Below are 12413 nucleotides of genomic sequence, written 5' to 3' on the forward strand. Positions count from 1 at the left end.
AAACTTTTGAATATTTATGAGGCAGTTCAACAATGATTAGAGGATATGAGGTAAGGAAGTTAAAATGCAGCAGGAATATAATAATGAATATAGTTCATTGAATAAATCTGTATTTATTTTTCCTAGAAGCTGTCACCACTATCAAAATAAAATATACTAAAGAAGACTGTCTATAAATATAATGGAATTTGTTCCTAATACATATAGTTTAGTGTAGGTCTTTTACAAATGCTAGTTTCCCTCCCTTCTTTACTCTCTTTACTTAAATCATCTAAAACACAGCATTCTGAATAGAGAAAATTCTGGGAGTATTTTATTATAACTAATATACTTACATATGTTTTGCAAGATGAGCTGTAAACATAATAGTATCTTAATACATACTAATTAAATGAAAGACTAAAAGTTTTGATGTGAAAGTTAACACTTAGGTGGAAGAATATTAATGTTTTAAAAAATTATTATGTACTTAACCGTATTATATGGTTTACTCCATATAAGGTGCTAGGAATGCAGAGTTTTGGAGATGTATAGTTTTCATGAATATATTAGAAAAGGCACAAAGTAAAAAATCACTGATATATCCACCTTAAGGAATTTGAAACAGACAATACATTTTAAACTCAAATAAATCAGAAAAAAAGGGTATAATAAAAGTAGGATCAATATTTAATGAATTGAAAAAAAATAATGGAATAAAGAAAATGAATTAAAACTAAAGCTAATTCTTTAAAAGACCAAAAAGAGTGTAAATCTCTTTTGATCAGGAGTGATCAAAAGAGAGAGATAATGAAGGAGAGGATATACACATTATTGATAGCAAGAAAATAATACCACAGGTCTTAGTGATATTAAAAAAAACAATGATAGAAACGGTGGCTGAGTAAGTGGTGATGCCAATCCTTCCCTAAGTGAGAAGTAAAAAATCTTAACAAGCATCCAAAAGCAGACAGAAGCTAGAGGAGAATTTATTCTTGAAAAGCTGAAATTGCAACAGGTAAGTTTGTGGTGCTTTTGTTGAGAACATAAACATGGTGCCAGAAGACTGAAGCCGTACCAGCAGGGGTAGCAAAGGATGAAGTACAGAGCAAGGAAGAGCAGTTGGAAACCTAAAGGGAAATACAAGAAGAGAACTGCAGAAACGTTAAGACCCAAAATCTGAGTATGGACCCTGCTCAGATTCTTGGCTGAATGATAAACTGTGCATGCCCAGAAAGAAACACTGGGGTCCAGGTAAAAATATAGACAGTGACCAAGATAAATCTACCTTTAAAAGGGCTGCACTGAGTGGGATTTTTGAGCGTCCTGCTTTTTAAACAGAGTACATACTTCAACCTGTATGTTTAAGGAAGTAAAAAGTGGCAATTTTAAAAGGCATATACTTTAGAGACTTATTATGAAATATGTTTGGTGAAATGATATAATGGCTGAGATTTGCTTCAAAATAATACAGAAATATTAAGTGGAGTTATATGTAATACAGATAATTCATTAGTTCACAATTGTTGAAGGTGAATATTGAGTACATAGAAATTTAGTATACTTTTCTGTATATTTCACATATATTTAAGTATTTCATAATACTTATTCACATATATTTAATATATAAATTCACATATATTTAAGTATTTCATACCAAGTTAAAGAAACAAAATATAAGTTAAAAACAAAAATTATAGTTACACTAGAAAAAGAGAACACAATCTTGGGGTGGTGAACACACAATGCAATATATAAATTATGTATTAAAGAATTGTACACTTGAAACCTAAATAATTTTATAACCAATGTCACCCCAATAAGTTTAATAAAAATTAAAAATAATACAAGACAAAAAGCTCAACGTGATTCCAAAACCTAGCAAAACCAATCAGAAGTGGAGATACTGTGTTTTGGGGAGGTCAGAATAAGAATAGTGACAACTGTAGGAGACAAAAGGTAGGTCTCCAGTTTTTAGTGCTGTTTTGTTTCATGATCTGGATTGTGATTACACAGATATGTTTACTTCATAGTAACTCATTGAGCTGTACATTTATCCTTTGTGCACATTTCTGCATGTAGATTAAAAAGAAGTCTTGCTTTTTTGAAAAGAAAAATCTCAGCCATACAGTAATTAGCAATTAGTCAATTAGCAATTGGTATTTTTATAATGCTAAGTGTGTCTTTCATAAAGCTTTCTCTTCCTTTTTGTATTCAAGCACTTTGTAAAATTTCTCCATTTCTTAGTATAATAAACAAGACCATGTCTACATCCATCTGTTCAACACTCATTGAGTTAGTATCTCTATGCCACAAGTATATTGTCAGTTGATTAGGATATAAACTCATCCCTCAAAAGGAAAAATTGTTTAATTTGGTAATTCTCAAATGGGTCATTCTAACAGAATGTCAACACATTGTCCCAAGTATCTGTAGAATTAAATGGATTGATGTCTACATTTGTGATTTCATTTTTTGCATGGATGCTCTCTGTGTGCAAATGTGTAGTATGTAATAGAGAGCGAAATTGTGGGTGGGCATATGATGAGCTCAAGATGACTGGGAAAACCCCTGTTTAGAGGTGGTACAGTAAATTCGCATTTGTGTCAAAAAATGAAAAGATGGGAAATACTTCTGAATATGATAAAAGATATGATCAATACCCTTTTGGTTCTTTATGTGGATAAAACAATATATTCAGGCAAATATGCTAATATATTTGAAAATAAAATAGTTTATTTAAAATTTAGAGGAAAAAATTTGAAAAGTGGTTTAGGTTAGAGAATTTCCTCCATGAAGCAATGTATCTAGAAGTAAATGGCACCGAAACACAGTAAACTGAGTAATTAATTGCTTTCTAAAAGAACTCTACAGGATTGCCTTTCAATACGATAGGGGAAGGAACAAGCTAAGAAACTGAAATGGTTCTTCTTCAATTTCCTTTTGATCTGCTGATTTTTGAAAAACATAAATAGTTTGAATTAGCCTCCCAGTCTATGGAAATACCCAAGGAGAAAATCTAATGATAGGGATATGAAAACTATTTGATTTAAATAAGAGGCTACAGAATTCTAGAAAAAGGAAGGGTAGAATTGGAATCTTATTTTGGTTTTTACTGTTCATTTTTTTATATTTGTATCTTTATATAGTCATAAGAAAAATCCAAAGAGAATCTGTTAAACAACGGCTACTCACACACCATATAAAATAAAAAAAACCCTTGGTTTTAGCCTTTTGGTGATTGGCTTCATTTCAGCTTCTTTTACATTTACACACACACACACACACACACACACACACACACCACCCTCCCACCCACTGTTATACAAATTAAATGCAATCTGCTAATATGAGTTATTGTCAGACATCAGAGAGACCCATTTGTTTTTGTTTCCTGTTTTGATGTTTATACAGTCAAACATAAAATAAAAACCATCTTGTCTCTTCTCCCCTGAAGAAATCTTCACTACAACTTATTTTATAGAGCAAAACACAACTGTTTTTTTGCCGTGCAATCGATAAGTGGAAATGACTTTAGTGACATGTCTAAAATGAGCTTCTGAGTTACACATCGTCTGTAAGTTCTAAAATAAACACATGCCAGTCTTGAACATCACCCCAGGGAAAGGAGTCGCCAGGGGTGCCTTTTGGTGAGAATTGTAGAATGGGACAAGTTGTTTTGTCTTTTGTTCCTCTTAATAATAAGCACAAAGTTTGAAATTGAAATGAGACACTGTGTCCTTGTCCCCCAGCTACAAAAATACATTGTCGCTTACTCTTGCAATGATTTCAGCTATTAAAAAGATCGTGTTAATAATACTCTTACAAAAGACCACAATAAATCTAAGTACCATAAACTTGGTAATCATGGGGCATTTTGTTTTAAAGGCGGAATATACAATGTAATATTAAAAAAAAGTCTATAAAACTTTCCCTTTTTATTGTATTTTGTAACTAAATATTTTTTCTTTATTATTTTATTTAGGAAAATTGAGACCATTTTAGAGAGAGAAGCATATGCTCATGAAATAGGAACTGATAGCCCTATAGGGAATTGACATGGGTTTATTCTCACTGATGATTGTTCAGAGGATAAGAAAGCTAAGAAATTCTGGGGCAATTATGCACACAAGAGTTGTATTGTTCCAATGTCTTTCTCTCTCTCTTTTATTTAAATTTCCCATAAACATCTTTCAATATTAGATAAAGATGGGGACTAGAGCTTCTTAATATTTGCATTTCCTTTGCCTAGCACAGTGCCTGAGGTATTAAATGCTTGATGAGTGGAGGAATGAAAGCATGAATCATTCCACATCCCATTATCACACAGCTACTTTCATCCCATTCCTGATCTGGGAAAATCAGAGAAAAGATGATGAAATTCGGCCTTATCTTTCTTTACTTTCCCTTGTTACCAGATTGTCATCTGCCCTGATTTTGTATGCACGTAAAAATCCTGGTGTTCTCGAAAAACATTGAGGGGCTCTGCTCTAGGATTCAGGAATTACCATTCACAGGACATTTAATACTGGTGGCTTCGTAAATTCAAAACTGAACCTAATAATTTACTTTCATGGGCTAATGACATGAATGGCAATCCAGATGGGGCAGTCATGGTTATTCATAAATCAGATGTTCAATAAATATAGCTCATTTTCAATTTTTCAGTCATGCTGCTTGTCATAAGCTAGAAATTTCACATACCTCAATGTCAATGCTTTCTATATTTAGTTTCTGCAGCCATGAAATCTCAAGTTACTTACATGTAAGTAACTGAAATTCTCAAATGGGCAGTTCTAAGAGAATGTCAACAAAATTGTTCAAATGTTTGTAAAATACCACTAGATAGACTGGTGTCTACATTTGTGATTTCAGATACTTTCTTATTTCCTCAGATGGTCACTTTTGTGAAGCAGTGCTAGACTTGTAGAAAGCCATCTTAAAAGCTGTTGAAAAGAAAAGACCACATTCTTTTCTTTTCGTACCAAAGTCCTAGCCTAATAATGACATGTAGAAATGGCCATGGGTGTGGATCTGCTTAGAAATGAAAAGGGACGATGTTACTAAAATGTCCTGAAGCCCCTTACCATTAAAGTCATTTTCTAGTAGGCGAGGGGATGTCATCATTTGGATCCTGTCTTTATGCAAAGCTATTCCTACCATCCCAATTGCAATGACCATTCTATGAGATAGAGCAATTAGTCAATTTAATAACAAAAAATAGTTTGAATTTATTCATTAATGTATTTAAAAGTGTTTAGTTGCAGATGAACATAGTTTATGTCAAAATGCTTGGTTCATTCTTTCTTAAACCAATTAAGATGTAAGGAGGCTTCCTTGTAAGAGACATAAATGCTAAATGTAAATAGATTTTTAACAGAACGGTGTCAGGGGAAGCCTGCTACTGAGATCCCTGCTGCTACCCAATAAGGGCTGGCCACACCAGGAAAAAAATTTCAAGACCAAGTCATTAAGCAAAAGGAGATGCCAGGACTTAGGTGAAGACTTCGGGTTAGGATTAAAAAATAAAATTAAAACAAGAACAAAAACAAAAGAAATCAATTGAAATAGTTTCCCTTGTTAGACTGTGAACTTCATAAAGGCAAGGACTTTCTCTAGCTTACTTATTGTTTAACTTCACACACTGCATCAAAACATAGCAGACATTCAATAAATATTAGCTGAAAGAGTAAATGAATAATAAATGTGATTCAGAAAAAAACCCCAAAACACAGAAAGTCAGATCAGGGACACACGAGATCCGAAATTGACTGCCAATCCAATTTTGTGGTAAACGGCACCACTACATCTGAGTTCATCTGCAAGTCACTGGAGGGGCAATGAGAGTGAGACCTGGACAGAGAGCACAATGATAGGGACCTGGGTGTGGGAGTTCAGGTAAGCATGTAAGAGCGTTAAGGTCTTAATGTCCTTGATGATGCTAATCTTCTCTCTAAATGACCCTTGCTGAAGGGTAGCCTCCCACGATTAGAACAGAAAATACAAAGGTTTCAAGAGTCAAGTGAACCACATATAGGTTCAAATTTGATTATTTATTAAGGAGAATGCACTGAGGTGTTATCATTAGTTAATACTAGGTGAGTATGTACTTAATAATCCTAGCAGAAAATAAATCTGTGCATACGACTTCAGAAATGATTTCTTATTTCTCAGTTACCTCCCCTATTTTTCCTGGTATGTCAAGGGTGTTTTATATATATATATATATATATATATATATATATATATATATATATATATATATATATATATAAACGTCTCATCTTGACTTCTTTTAACTGCTTTTATCTGAGGCTAAAGTATTTTTTCTGCAGGGGTCAATTAGACTCACTTGTTATAATCATTGACAGGTGCAAAAACATGTACAGATGGTGAGTCTGACTCTTAACCATTTCTGATACCAACATTGGAGAACTGTGATTCTCACATACTTTTATCAAAACACCTTGGTATCCTGACAAGAGGCTCAGCTGAAACAACAAAAAGCTGTTGCTGGGCTGACTGAGAGCTCTGAATTGAGGTTCCCTCTTCCCAAATGATTGCCACTAATCACAATTTAGATAGCAGTAGTATTCTCTGGGGTATGAGAGGTCTATAACCTGAAGTAACTAAATTGATAACAGAAGGGATGTTGATTACCTATTTGGTTATGGAAGAGTTCTGAAGATCACCAGTAGCTTCTGAATCTAATAGGTGCTTTTCTGCCTTGATCTCACTGGATCGCTTAGCAGCTTTAAACATAGTTGACCAATTTTTTCTTTTTGATCAGCAATTTTAGTTTCTTTGATACCTCTTATACCTGGTCCTCCCTGTACCAAACTGATTTCTCCTTTTCAATCTCATGCTGAATCCTCCTATTTAGCTAAGCATCTAAATTTGTAAATGCTAAGGTATTACTAAGACATAGCTCTGTGCACTCTCTCCCCTATTCCTCTTCCTATCCTCTACTTTCCTCTTTTCTCTTCCAGAAATTTGTTCTTAGATGCTTTCATCCAGTAGAATGGCCTTAAATACCACCTATATGACTGCTACCTTTGTGTCTCAGCCAGGATTTCTTAGACTCCAAATTGACATATCCTATTGCTTATCTGACTTATTCTCTTAGATTTCTAATAGGCATCTCAAATTTAATTTAGCCAAAACAAAATTCTTTATTTTCCACCTTCAAATCTGCTCTTTTTCTAGGTTTTCCTTTTTTTTGTTGTTTTGTTTGTGAATGGCACCACCATTCATTTGACCAAGCCAGTACCATTATTTTCCTTCCCTCCACATTTGATCAGTCAGCAAATCCTGCCAGACCTGTCTCTAAAATATGTCTACTTTTCTCCTACTCTGCTGTTAAGACCTTAGTCTAAGTCATCATCATTTCTTACTTGGATTATTGCAATAACCTCCTAGCTTCTACTCCTTACCTTTCTCCCTTCTTTCTTCACAAAGACAGCCAGAGTGATGCTTTTAAAAAATGTAAACCAGACATTGTCACTCTTCTAAAATTGCCCCAATGGCTTTTCATGGCATTTGAAATAAAATACAAACTCTTTCCATAAGCTGCATAGTGCTAAAAAATCTTACCTGTGCCCACTTAACTCTCTGACTACTTTTAATTCCACTCACACCATTCATTGCTCACAAAGGCCCAGGTGCTCCACCTTCTTCTGTTCCTTAAAGGAACCAGGTGTGCTGTACTTTTGAACTTCTACATGTATAGTTATCTAAGTTTATTTTACTTCCTTGTTAATTTTTATTTGTCTTACCCCATTAGGATGCAATATTTATAAGAGCAGAACCTTTGCTATCCTATTCACATCTTTCAATCCAGAAAAAAAGGAGAGGTGGCCCAAAATGGCACATAGCTAGTGCCTTTATGGCAGAAATGTTTTGGTGTCCTTGGATTTTGTGTTTCAATATGTAAAAATAGTTGTCAGAATTTGTGTTGATTTAATTTTAAAAAAAAAGCAGTCATTGTGATGATTGCTCCAGAATTTGATTCATTCCTATTAATGTTCTATCCTTAAAAATATTCCATTTTTGCTTGTGGTAATTTGTCACTTTGAATGAAACAGATTTAGCAAAAACATTGTGCTCTGACACTCTTGAGTGTCACTGTTGAGTGGTCTTGATCGTGATCTCCAGTCACCAACGTACCATAAAACTCCATCTTCAAATTCTTCTTTTGGCTTCTGAATTTCTTCAGTGTCTCCCTTAGTTTCTTTGGCCAGATCCTCTTCCTTTCTTCAGTTCCAAATGGTGAGGCACCAGAGGGACCAATTCTTTATCTACACTCAGTGATCTCAGCCAGCACATGCATAAAAGCCATTTACACACTGATGATTCCTCAGAGTTACAGCTCTATCTCTAACTTTTTTCTTAACATAAGATCTATTTGACAATAGTTTCTGGAAGTAAAAAGGCCTACAAAATGTAACACTTCTAAGCCAGAATCCTTGATTTTTTTCTTTAAAACCTATTCTTTGAGTTTCTCATATATGTGAATGATATGTAATTCACACAGTTTCTTGGGTCAAAAGCTCTGGAATTATCTTTGACTTCTCTCTTTTTCATAGTTCATATCAATTTATTACCAAATCCTGTCACACCGCCACATGGCAAAGGTTGTGGATCATAAACTGCATTGTGAATTTGTTTCTTCCTTGAGGAAAGGATTGCCAGTCGCAGTAGGTCAGTGGCCTGATTGTGGGGGAGGTAACTCTACAGGTAAGGCAGTACCCTTCAGCAGAGGGCAATTTTCCAGAGGGGAAGCTAAGAACCAACAGCAGCCAACGCAGCAACTGGGGGATGGTGCATCGGCCCAGTGAAGGGAGCTGGGCAGACCACCCCAATATCGTCTACATTGGTATTAAAAGGGAATGTTTGTAAAGCACACTATTCATTCATTCATTCATTCATTCATTCAACAAATATTTATTGTAGCTGCCACGGGCCAAGTATACCAGCCCTGGCATTCACTGGTGAATAGACAAGGTCCCTGCAGCATGGATAGTGAGAAAACAGGATTTTAATAAAATAAGCATGCAATCACGATAAGATACATGCTGAATTATCTATCACCAAGTAATGAATTAAAGCAAGATTGTAGAAATAAATCCATGATTTTGTATATTTAATGGTTTCTTATAAATCCTTGCTGTAAATCTTAGATTGTATAAACTCTCTGTATCACAGTAATATAATGCTAACTGTATATTAATCAAATAGTACTCAGGCATTATTTGAAAATACAAATAGAATAAAGACATGTGTTTTTAGCCTAGAAACTGTATTGGTGTACAAGTCCTATACTTGATCACTGTTCAAAAATCAAGATAATTTTTCTCTTAGTGAGAGCTGAAACAGAAGAAAAGTAAGAATTAAAAAGTCTAAAGGCAACTAAGATCTTGGGTTGGCTGCTAATTCTTTTTTGTCTTTTGTAAATTACCCCCTAATTCCTCTCAATGGCTGGTGAAGGCAACAATAAACACTGAATGAAGAGTAAGGATCTTGGTTTTGGGGAACATTCAAGTTCACAGGCTGCCCACAATCCCCTAGTCCATGTGGAGGCAAACATTTCATTGAAGTCAATGAATTGTTATAAAATGTTCACCATTATAAGGAAGGCATAACTATGTATAAAAACAACAAAATTTAAGGAACAAGAAGCCATTTGAATAAATAGGGACATGTCACAAGGTTCCAAGAAATTTGAGAAGTTAGTATAGGAGGTAAGATCTGCCAAGGACAGTATAGTAGGAAAACTTGTTTTAGCCATTTAATTATTAGAGAGAAATACACAGAAATATTTTTAAGTAACAACGAATAAATTGGATACAAGTAAATAGCCACTTGTAGCTCCTAAAATAGGTCTATTGTCATTTATTATTATTATTTTTTTAAATCTTTGCATGCTGCTATGGAAACTACTATCCTGAAAAATAAGCCAGCTAATGAGCAACATAATACATAGTATATTTCTTACTTTCTTTGCCACAGAGCAAAATTTCAAAGGGATATAATTTTGTTGAAATGTCACCAAACCATCTCTTTAGGAGAATGTAATGACAGCAGAAATAACAAGGCTTATTTTCAATAATTCTGTTCATACCTCAAATCCCTGTGGTCTTCCTAGACTCTCTTTAATATGTTTCCATGCAACAAGAATCTCTGACACAGACATACTTGTAGCCTTGACATCTGTGGGAGCGGCACTGGGTTCTGTACGAAGGAAAAGGGAAAGAATAAACCTCTATGGTAACAAGTTATGTCTATCAAAGCATTGCATCTCAATATGTCAGGTGTTACTTCTTTCCACCTTATTTTTGAAATGAAATGCTGTGGTAGTTATGAAAAACACAAGATAAAAAGATGATCTTCTTGAATTTCTATACTCAAGTCTAGTTTCATCAATACCTTACCAATGACAAATGACAAATCTAACAAGACAAATAAAGATATTTATTCTTGGGTTAGCTAAGACATTTCTGGAGAAGTTAAATTGGCTGACTTAAATTGCCTGCCAGTCTAGCATAATAAAAAAAATGGACTAGGAGTCAGGCTTGGCTTTTTTGCTGTTGCTGATGCTGTTGTTTTTGCCTTTAAAGAAATTATATATTTACATTTATGCAAGTTGCCTCACCTCTTCCTAAGTCCCAGTTCCCTCATCTGTAACATGGGCATAATAAGAGTATTTAGCGCAGAGATTTTTAAGGTTCGTTTTAATTAGAATGATACATATAAAATATTTAGCACAGTATTTACCACTTAAAGCAGTTATTCACAGAATATCATGTATTATTATTTTATTTTATTATTTACCCTATGCAGGCATAAAGAGTCTAAATTTCATGAGATTTTTGTTGTTGTTATTCCAACAACAAAACTACATTTCCATGATTGTATAGGGAATAGTTTATGAATCATGATATTTAAAAGGCATGTGTTGACTTTTAACACAGGTGTAGAATGAAAAGTTCCTGAAGGTCTCAGTGCTGTCACTATGCCCAGTGACCTTTCTCACTATTTTTTTCAAATACACCATGTCTGACTGGCATCCATCAAGAGGAGTGCTCTATTGGAGATTGCACTCTATGTGACAAGTGAAATATTTCTAGTGTTGACATTGCAGAATCATAAATACCGTGTCACAAACACACATTAAATGAAATGGCAGAAAAAAGGCCAGACATTAGTTCAAATAGTATTGTACAAAGTCAATTTAATAAACTCTAATCCCCTCAAATTGTAGAGCCTGATACTAACCCTATATCACTGGTAAGAGCTCAGATTAATCTGTTGAAAATGTTTTTTGCTAAATTTAGGGAACCATATGGCCAAGCTAGAGTTCTAAACATTTTTTTTAAATCATTATTAGGAGTTCTGGTCAAGAAGAAGCAAAAGGTAAATACTGTGCCTGCATCCTCACATAATCACATCAAAATTACTAATTATAGAACAACCATCATTGACAATCACCTGAAGTCTAGCTGAACTGAAGCCCTACAACTAAGGACATACAGAAGAAGCCACCTTCAGACTGGTGGGAGAAGTGGAGATGCAGAAATGGGATGGTCCCAAACCCTCTTGTGGCGGTTAAAAATTGAGAGGGATATTTTGGCTGTGGAGGTCCCCTCCAGAGGAGCAAGAGGTCTCAGCCCCACACCAGGCTTCCCCAGTTCAGGGTTCCAGTGCCTGGGACAGAAGTCCCCACAACTTCTGGCTGTGAAAACCAGCAGAGATTGTGGCTGAGTGAGACGAAGATGACTAGAGTTCCAGGTGCTCCTCTTAAAGGGACTGTGCATGGACTTACTTGCTGACAGACTCACTTGCTCTGAGCTCCAGGGTGGGGGCAGCAACTTGAAAGGCACCAGGGGCATACAAGGAGGAACTGAATTACCTGAGGGCAGAAGGAGCGGCTTTCTCCCAGAGAGAAGTATTGGCAGAAGCCATAGCTCCTCTGTTGAGCTCTCCCCTTGACTCAGCGTGCAGATGCAGGAATCCACCATACTGAGTATGTATCAACCTGGTTAACATTTTTGCTCTGCCCTGGTGATTCCCTAAGACTTTGTCACAGCCAATTAGTGGGTGCACCAAAGCCATGTACATGTCTTTTCCATCCCAAAAGCCTGTCTTGGCTTATGCGGTGGACTTTCCTAAAATCTCTGGAAGGTTCACAAACCCCAAACAAGCAGCATCTGGCCTCAGCACACTCCATTCCTCTTGTTAAGCAGCCCCAAGCCTGGCACTAGTGGCAGCCAGCCTCAGTTCACAGCACAGCTTCTCCTAGACACCCCCAAGCTCAGCACAAGTGGCAACCATTTGCAGATTGTAGCTCACACCAAGTGGCCCTGAGAAGGGCACAGGAAGCAACGGGGACTTGGCCTGAAACAGAGCCCCTCCCAAGAGGCCCCAGAACCAACACT

At 35.6% G+C, this 12413-nt stretch overlaps 1 protein-coding gene across 1 annotated transcript in view; it reads right to left on the reverse strand.

Moving 5' to 3' along the window:
• Nucleotides 1-10205, reverse strand: part of LOC109376828 (contactin-5-like) — a 33518-nt gene extending 23313 nt beyond the window's left edge. Inside the window, exon 1 of the mRNA XM_019632978.1 lies at nucleotides 10100-10205. Within this exon, the coding sequence (XP_019488523.1) occupies nucleotides 10100-10171 (72 nt within the window). The 5' untranslated portion in view covers nucleotides 10172-10205. The remainder of the gene's footprint in view (nucleotides 1-10099) is intronic.
• Nucleotides 10206-12413: the final 2208 nt, after the last annotated feature.

The sequence above is a fragment of the Hipposideros armiger genome, unplaced genomic scaffold (assembly GCF_001890085.2).
Source record: "Hipposideros armiger isolate ML-2016 unplaced genomic scaffold, ASM189008v1 scaffold_1217, whole genome shotgun sequence".
Lineage (NCBI taxonomy): Eukaryota > Metazoa > Chordata > Mammalia > Chiroptera > Hipposideridae > Hipposideros > Hipposideros armiger.